Genomic DNA, 9,596 nt, shown 5'->3' with positions numbered 1-9,596 from the left:
CTAATTACATCTGCAAAGACCCCATTTCCCAATAAGGTCATTTTGCAGGTTTTGGAATGGCATGAATGTGTGTGTGTTGGGGGGCAGGGAAGACTAGAACACATTTCTTGACAGGTTTTCTTCCCTAATGAAGGCAGTAAAAGACCATATAGCAGGCTGGTTAAAATTAAGCTCTGGAGTCAGGCGTCCTGGCTCAACTCTCTGACTGTGGGCCCACCTCTGCAAGCCTAAGCATCATCATCTGGAGTAGCAGCAGCTACCTTGAAACTGATAAGCATTCAATGAATTAAAGTGTGCTACATGCTTAAAGCTGTAGTGGCCATCATAAGCATTTGATGTTTCTGTTCTCAGGTTATAATGTGATGGTTTCGAATGGCATCTCTGCTCCACTGTATTCTCTAACTGGTTAGTGCTGGTGACTAGGGAAACTATCACTTTTGTACAGTGACCTTATAACTGCCATTTTACTAAATTCTTATTTTCCAGTGGTTTCTCCTCCATGTTCTTGGTAGCAATCACATTAGCTTTAAGGACCTCACAACATACCAATCTGTAACACTGAATGATCGTAGAACTCCACGAGTGTCTGTGGAAAGAAATGATGTTCAAGAAGCCCCTCATACACAGGTCTCTTACCAGAAACAGGTTTAGATATTCTTCTTCATGCTCATGACAGGATGAAATGTGTGTCTTATTTTCTTTACTGTCATGTCAGAACCACTGATCCAGACCAAATCAATTCAGCTTTACGTGGACAGGGGCCAGATTTTAGTCCTGATGGACTCCCACTGTGTGCAATGCCTAGTGGACAGCAGGTGCCTGGTACTTCTGACTAACCTCGTGAGCAGGTCACCTGCAGTCAAAATGACTGACACAAGAGGAGATAATTCTCCTCAGTTGTTGTATGGCAAGAACCCTATCTCATGAATATGCTAGTTGCTCTTTATCCATATCCAATCAATGAAGGGCACAGAATTATTCTGGAATGCCCTTCTACTATCCTGCATTTCAAATAACTTATTTATATAAACCAAGTTTTTAAAGACCTGTACCTATATCAAGGCACTAAAAGACACAGGAAAACTTGGAGAGAACTGTAAAATCCAAACACCACTCAGTAAGGTATTTCAGAGCACATTTCTTACTGTCACAGGTCTGTCCAGAAGGCCTTCTACAAAGACCTACGATGGATAGCACAGAGGCTGGAATAAATCCTCACCTGAGTGCTCACCGCTAAGACCCACAGCAATGCAGACACACAGAACCCTGCAAAGACTTGCAGTCTAGAGATGTGAATAAAAGCAGACCATTTCAGTGCTGATCACTGAACTCTTGAAGCTTCGAACGGAAAGTGACTCAGTATTCCTTCAGCACCTTCATAAGTTCAAACTTAGAAAATCAAAGAGGAAGACTGGAAAGGAAGTCAGCTGAACTGGTCAGGTCCATACTCCATCACCCATTTTGTGACTGCAAGCACATTTCTGCAGCTCCCTAAAGCAGGGGCGGGGTAGAAAGGGAGCATCTGGTTTAGATGCAATAGCTTTAGAAGGCTCTACACTCAGCAACAGCAAATCATGATCTTAATGAAGTTGTGTGTAGTACTTTCCTTGCATTCCCATATGGTTTAAGAAATAAATCTTCTTAAGTATTCTTTTCCCATTTCAGCCTGAGGGTATGTTTCTTATTTCCTTCTCTTTTTCAACAATACAGGCTCTCTCTGGTTGGCCTTTCAAAAGACGATCCATGTCTCTAAGATCCACCCAACACAGTCTTGAGATGTGGATTCCAATGAAGTCAAAGGAGATAAAGTCATTAATACAAAATAGGGTATCAACACAAAAGTGACACGCAATATCTCAATTAGAGGTTTCTAAGAGGTGCTTGAAACTTTTGTGAATTGCTCAAGACTTCCATGACTAGTAACACTTTTCCCATTGCTCTTGCAAAGAAGAGGTTCATACTCAGCATCTATAAAACCTGTTGAATTTTATCTCAACATAATATTCAAAAAAAATGCAGCAAGAAGGCACTATTTGTTCTATGTATTTATTTATTTAACACTTATTAAGTACCTACAATGAACCAGGAATTATATTTTATTGTTTAAAAAATTCAAAGCTGTAAAATATGGCCCCAGGTGAGAGGTTACCAAAAGCAGCCGGAAAGGATCAAAATCGCTCACTCCCAAAATTCTGCTTTGCAGTTAAGCTGAGGATCAAAATCCCCAGAACCAAGGGAAACCCCAAGATGGAGATGCCCCTGCCAAAGACCAAGAGTAGGAACTCGGGAGAGCCAGCCCAGAAGAGGAGCCAGACGATGGGTACAAGGCTCTGACACCGGCCTCACCTAGTGCATTAAGGCATAGGAACACATCTCGGATCATGGTAGGATCTCCCACCTTGCCCTCCAATTTGGTTTTAAATCCCTGACTTCTTTCCCTTTTCCCAGTTAAGAAAGTGTAAAACAAATTAAAAAAAAAAAAAATCACTGGGATGTACTTATTCTCCCAATGACTTTGTTAAGTCAAATCTAAAATTAAAGTCAACAAAATGTGTAGTTTTCTTCATCTTCTATTAATGATGAAAACTGTCCATTCAAAAACTACACTAAGACAATGTAGTCCTAAATAGCAATCCAGCTTTAATTGTAGGGCATCGAATCACCTTGCAAACAAATTACAGTCACTATGATTTGCCAATAGGTACTGTACTGGGTGTTGCTGGGGTTTCTTTTTGGCAAACTTAGAACAAACCAGAGAACAAAATGTTCATCATCATGTAGAAAAATAAAATAAACAAACCTAAAGTATCTACCTATGTGTCAAGTGATTCATACTGCAAAAGTAAAACTAAAATCTACACTTACAGCAGAGTTTTAAAAATGCTTAGTGCAAGAAACATAACCAATTAATACAGATCAATACTTATTAATGAATATGGAAAATTTTCCTATACAGAGGTAGAGTCCAGTGCACAAGGCTAAAACAATATTCAATAGTCTAAACAAGACTGAGTCAGGTTTTACGGAATCCACTTTAAATTTTAAGTTATCAGACTGTATGTACATACATACAATAAATAGACTATACAATTTTTTAAAGTAGTTTAATAAACTCCACAAAATAATAGCAGATGCATTGAAATATTTACATAATTCAATTTTCAAATCTCTCTCATTCAAAGAAAAGGGATAAAAATAATCTTTCTGCTTTAAAGGCAGCAGAACCTCTTTCCTGAAATGGATCAGTAAAATAAGATACTTTACATGAGAGGAACTAATTTATGCTTGAGAGGTATTCATATTCAGCTAAGAAAATATGTCCCTTTTTAAGCTATATAGATTAGGGAATATAAAATGATATTTTCTACATTTTTAGATCTCTAGTTAAAGTTCTAAATCCAACTCTTACTTGAAGAGAGAAGCTAATTTTGGTACCCATACAGAGTATATCAACACCATCACAAGGGAAAGATAATTAACTTTTCAGATTCAGTTTGTTTGCTTTTGGAAGTTTAGGCCAGAAACAACTTGACAATACTTCTGGTCCAAACAGTTGTTTACACATGATACAAATTTCATTGAAACCGGATTAGCACATTTGGGTTGGGGATCTTGGGATTTCAACTTTCTGAATCCCCTCCATCTCCAAAGTACGTTCCATCAGGAGTAGGCCTGTCTGTGCACATGACCTTAGGGTACCCAAGACGAATAGGATTCCAAAGTTTTCCAAGTTCACAGAGGAGAAAGGTGAAACACAGAGTATCTGCTGCCATTTGCCTCGCAGAAACTTGAAACGGGAAAAAACTTAGAAACCTGTCATTGTGACCCAGGGAAATACGCAAAACCCCAAAGCAGTATATGCTTCATTGACTCAGATTCTTAGACTTAATATTAAATTTACTCTGATATTCTATCATTAACCTTTTTATTTTACTTGATATAAAAGATTCTTATCTAGCCCATAAGGAAATTAGGGATAGTCAGAAAACAAAAAAGTACGGTCATAATTAATGAAGCATAAACCTTCACAGTTTGAATTTTGTATAACTTCTCTAAGCACCCACAATGAAAATGCAAGTTGAGTTTTTTTTATTCAATCATCCTGTGAAAAATACCTCAGTTAATAGTTAACATTTTGCCCTTCATTGATCTTCCCACCGAATAACCCCTCACCCTTGTTTTTTTTTAATTTTAGATTTTTAAAAAACTTTATACAAATAGACTAACTTTGATTTAAAGTAAACATATAAAAATTGAGAAGAATATTGCTTGCAACAATGGACATGGAAGTAGAGGAATGAACTGGGCAGGGGGTACACAGAAATGGCTCCTAGTAACTTCAAGCAAACACCTAGCACTCTGGAAAAAACTTCAACCAGAGGATACCCTCTGCTGCACATTGTTTCCTTCAGTTCACAAAGTCTGACTGATTTGTAACTACGACTTCAGGTCAGATAGGAAAAAAGAAACTGCAAGAAAATTGGAAGGCACAAGCACCCATGTGATCTAGAATTTTCTTGGGGTGAGGAAATAAGAAGGGAAAGGGATACTTTTGGTTCAGCACTACAGTCAAGTTAATTTTGCCACCGTTGGAGAAAAACTGTATATAATAAAGGTATACAGAAATGAAACAAGCGCATCCCACTTGTGAGGAAGAAAGCTCAGAAGACAGCTCACAGGAATAGTGCAGAGAGAAACAACCAATACTATTTATTTGGATGTCTGTGCCATGATGGGTACAAACTATATTCTCTGCTCTGTGGGACCAAAACCAAAACAGAATAAAAACAAACAAAAATCCCCCAAATCCCAAAAAAGCAGCTAGAAGGAATGCAAGAAGTCTTACAGAACATACTGATCCAAATGGAGGTGATAAACGCAGCACTCTTGTCTTTAATGCACATCCAACTTTGTTATCTACTGTTGTGTTTTTTCATCGTATTCATCTACTGACCAGACGGGGACTTAAGAAATGGCTGAGCCATTTAACCCTTTCCCTGCCTCTACACGACTTCCCTTTCCCTTTTTCTCCGTCTCCAGGATGAGAGTCCTTTTCCTCCATGAGGGAAGTGCTGTTAATCATGACAGGAAAGGCATGAAACAGGATTTCCGGAATACTGATTTCACTTCCCTCGAGGCCTTGCTGCGTGTGGGCCACGCAGCCTGGAGGCAGTCATCAAGGCAGCCTGACAGAGCTATGAATTAAAAAAAGAAAAGGAAAGGAAAACAAAAACAAAACCACCCCAAGTCTATCTTTTCTCAAACTAAAGGAGAAACTGAGGGATGGTACGGCCTCCAATGGGGACCCCCACGGTTAGGAGATGATGGCCGGGGACCACCTCGGCAGAGTCAGATTGTCAGCACTCGCTGACCGCTTCCTCGTGGGTCTTCTCAGGTCCTTGTACTTGTCCTCGCAGAGGCGCGAGATGGCCTGAGGGGCAGAAGAGAGATAAGGCAGGTCAGGGAGGGCTCCGGGGCAGGCGCCACTGTCCCCTCAGTGCCAGCCCCTCACTCCCTCCACACCCCTGACCACCGCTGTGCATGGAGGACAGTCAGGAAAAACACCAACAGGAGGTCCTGCCCTGCAGAGTTCACACCTTGTGGCCCTGATCTGTGCCCGGCACAGTGGCGGCTATTACAGAAGTGCAGACACAGGCCCTGTCTCCAAAGTGCTTACAGTCTAGTTGAGAAAATCATCTCAAAATGTGAAAAAATTACAGGATAGTGTGGCCTGGGGAGCAAGCTTAAGGGGGTGTGACCCCAGGTATGTTCCTGTTTTGAGCACCCCCCTTGCAAGGCCGTCATAACGCATCAGGGCTTCATGATGGGCCGTGCTGGGAACAGAGCTCAGTACTTGACAGTAGTCATTTATTGGAGACTGAGTCCGTACAGATGACCAGATGTCTGAGTCAACTCTACATGACTGATGAAGAAGGGAACCAGGAGGGGCCCAGAACAGCATGGAATGAAAGCACAATCCACACTGTCCTCCCTTTCTTGATGAGGACAGTGAGACTCTGGAGGGGAAGGCCTCAGCCAAGAGCAAGGCTAGATCTTCCCTGGGGCTCAGAGCCCGGTTGTGGCTTTTTCAGGGTTGCTGCTGGGTGTAGGTCAAGGGCACGGTGATGACAAAGGCTGAGCCAGCTCACACCACCCCAGATGTCTTGTCCTAGTCACATTCACCTTCCCTTCTGTCAGAACGACCCAGGGGTGGAGCTGACTTCATTCCCAATGATGCAAACAGCAAGTCTTTTAACTTGTATACAATTCAAGCAACAGGCCAAGGATGATGCAGGGGCCAGGGAAACAGACACAGTACCCACCTGCCAAGGGGTCACCATCAAGGGACAAAGACTAGAAGGAGCCAACCCTGACCACATCATCACGGCTCTCACAGGAAGGACAACAATAATCCTTCCAGCTGCTCTCCCTGCTTTCCCGTTAGCTAGCTCTGCGATCTCCTCTCCCATACTCCCTCCTGGCCTCACCCACCCTGTTCTGTGGCCCCCTCAACCCCCATCACCTAAGCCTGAGCTTGCTCCCAGCTGCAGGTTTTGCAGCATCTCTTCCCTCAGCCTGGAGGTTTCTGCAAGGCTAAGACGTCCCATGCTAAAGTCCTCATGCAAACACGGCCCACTCAGTGAGGCCACTGACCACAGCAACTCCCCACCTTTCTTCTATTTTACTCCCCTTCTAACATACTAGCCAGTTTATTATGTTTACTGTTTACTGTCCGTGTCCTCCCAGCAGAATATAAACTCCAAAAGGGCAGGTTCTGTTAGTTTTGTTCTTGATGGTGCCTGGTAACCAGTGTCGAGTATCAGAAGACCCTAAGTGAGTATGTGTAAATATGTGTCAAATGGATGTGTGAGATCCAATCGAGATATGCACATAACAGAGGCATGCACATAACAGGGAATGCTCAAAGTATTGGAAACACAGGGTACTGTGTTTATTCTTGTTTATTCTCCAAAATAAACTGATTCTCGTTTAGTTTCCAAAACCCACCAAATGCACTTTAGAACAGCAACTCCAGTGGTAGCAGGAGGAATGGACCGGAGGGGAGAGACGGGAGCTGAGGAGGTCTTCCTCCAAATGACAGATGAATGAGGGCAAATGACAGATGAATGAGGGCTATAGCACTGAGAATTCCTCATGTGAAATATATTTCATATACATAATATAGGTGACATACTTAAAGACAAAATCAGATTCTTTACAGACATTAGAGCAATGATTTTTGAAAGTAAATAATTTTCATTTATTTAAACATTTTGAGATTACCATCTGTTGTTTCTTAGCTTACAAACAGTACATGGGTCTGAATGTTACACCATAATAATGAATTTGCAATGTACTATCTTATTCTAGATTTCATTATGCAAGCTCTTTGCTTTAATCCCATCTCCTACATGCATTCAGAGATACTAATTTATTTCAAAGAGAAGTGACCAGGCTAATGAAAAGACCACTTTGCATTTGCCTTGGTTCCTGGTGTGCTCTTATTTCTACACTTTACCCTGCAACTAACATGTCAAGTCAGCCATTTGGCGGTTCATCTGAGCAGGCACAGAACTTCAGGTAACAGCAACTTCTAATATGTCTCACTCCTCCTCGCTTTCCATGATGGGATTCAGGCTTGCTAACCAGATGGACTAACAGGGATGCTGGAGTCTGGAAAATAATGAAATCTCCTTCCTTAAAAATTATTTCAAAGGCATGCCAACTGCTTTTCCAGATGGTGCCTTGTCCAGCCCTACAAAGGAGGGAAGGCCTGCATCTCAGGAAGCTCTGATTCTTGGGAGAAGAGAGTCTTGTCAGGACTACTGACTTCCTCTGCCCAGCGAGCCCATGGAGCAGTTGGCCCCAGGAGCAGGCGAGTGCTCCCTCTTCCCAATTGGATAACCTGCTGGAGTTAACAGCAGGCACCAACTGCTCCAGTCTCAGCCTGTGTGCCCACGACTTGGCTGACGTGCAACACAAGATACTGTCCCTCAGAGAACCACAGACCAGTAGCTCCTCTCCTTGGCATGAGAGGAGCCACTGGGCACTAGGGCTTCCAGAGCCTGCTGTCCAGGCTGAAACGGCTCCCATGCACTGTGAAATCAAATTCTATTTCATATGTGTGCTCGTGAAAGTCTGACAACATTTGCCTTGGAGCATATCCTTCAGAGGAAGGGTTTTCCATTTCTTGCTCAAGAGAAATGGAAGAAGACTTAAACGAGAAGTTGCATCCTAATGGCTTGTACACAATTACAGCAGGTGGCAGAGTTCTGAAAACCTCACTGGCTTTTTACTTTAAATGCAGTGCTCTGCATTCAGTTGTTTCCATAGTTTTACTATGTTTCTTCTGGGGATTAGCATATTATTTACCTTTTACAATTTTAGTTAAAATTTTTGTTTTGTTAAGTTTGCAATCCATAATGATCTCTTCCCCACTACCTCTACACTTTGTTTTGTTCATAGCTAAACCTGTTAGACCACTCTGGCCATCCTGATCCTGTACTGAATAGGGGATAACGTTTCACTCAGACTGGACAATGGGGCAGGCAGCACAGACCTCTTGGGTGTCACCAAGCTTGGGACATGATTACACCATCCATTGCTTTGATCAAAGGTTCTACGGAATAAGACACAACAGCGCTTGAGGACGAAGTTACAGAGGGCCTCAGCCCCCCCTCTCTGGAGGGAGGCACTTCACCAGTGGTCCTTCTTATCACCCTACTACTTTCCATCCAAACAAATAGTCAGATGGGAAGAGGTTGGTGCAAATATGAAGCTGAGCTACAAAAGTCATACTGCTTAACAGTGAAGGCCCTAAATCCAGACCAATACCAATGATGCTGGCCCCAGCTCTCACTGGGCTATGGAGAAAATATTTTGAAAAAATAAAAAATAAAAAGTAGAATCAAACCTTTTGGGATTCCCAATCATTAGGGCCACCTGGTATCTTTTTCCTAATAAGAGTGCATGTCAAGAAATACTTTTTTTGTGACTTTATTTAAGAATTGGGTCTCTTTAAGATTTCAAGAATAGAACCAATGTACATCAAATAAAAACTGGTATTAAGAAGGTTATTAAAAATATGATAGTATGAATTATAATCAACTAAATGAATTGACCAACTCTAAATCAAGGGTAATTTGTCCTTATTTTACAACAACACATAGTGGGAAAAATTAGCATTGTGACTTCACACTTTCCATGGTACCAAGATGATGCATCTGCAATAGTGCATAAAACCCCAGTATGTTGAAGCATCTTACCTCAAGCTTGTGAGCCCTCTCCCTGCTCAGGGGCTCCAAGGGAAAGCTCAGGTTGTTTGCTTCTGCCAGAGAACGAAGATCAAAATAATACTTGGCATAAACACTGGAAGGAACATTGATGTTGAACTGGAGCAATTCAAGAAACTGTCGTTCTAGCTCATTCCTGCAAAGCAAAGACAAAACAGCACATGTTTAGCTGCCATACCAGGCTGCATGGCCCGCCAAGGCAAGCCGCTGGAGACCAGACTCCAGAAAATTGCAACCTCCAAGGGAGAAAAGATATCTAATTAATTGCCTGATTGGACACCAGAGTTGCAGCTTAACCACTAA

The 9,596-nt window shown here is 42.0% G+C and overlaps 1 protein-coding gene across 5 annotated transcripts in view; it reads right to left on the bottom strand.

Annotated features, from left to right (window-relative positions):
- Nucleotides 1-2,620: 2,620 nt before the first annotated feature.
- Nucleotides 2,621-9,596, bottom strand: part of CCNY (cyclin Y) — a 320,281-nt gene continuing 313,305 nt past the window's right edge. For all 5 annotated transcript variants that reach the window (XM_045465574.1, XM_045465571.1, XM_045465575.1 and 2 more), the window contains 2 exons: nucleotides 9,267-9,429; nucleotides 2,621-5,431 (listed from right to left, as the gene is read on the bottom strand). In XM_045465574.1, the coding sequence (XP_045321530.1) occupies nucleotides 5,315-5,431; nucleotides 9,267-9,429 (280 nt within the window). In that variant the 3' untranslated portion in view covers nucleotides 2,621-5,314. The remainder of the gene's footprint in view (nucleotides 5,432-9,266; nucleotides 9,430-9,596) is intronic.

This window comes from Leopardus geoffroyi, chromosome B4 (genome assembly GCF_018350155.1).
Source record: "Leopardus geoffroyi isolate Oge1 chromosome B4, O.geoffroyi_Oge1_pat1.0, whole genome shotgun sequence".
Taxonomy (NCBI): Eukaryota; Metazoa; Chordata; class Mammalia; order Carnivora; family Felidae; genus Leopardus; species Leopardus geoffroyi.
This window is presented reverse-complemented; position numbering and strand designations above follow the sequence as displayed.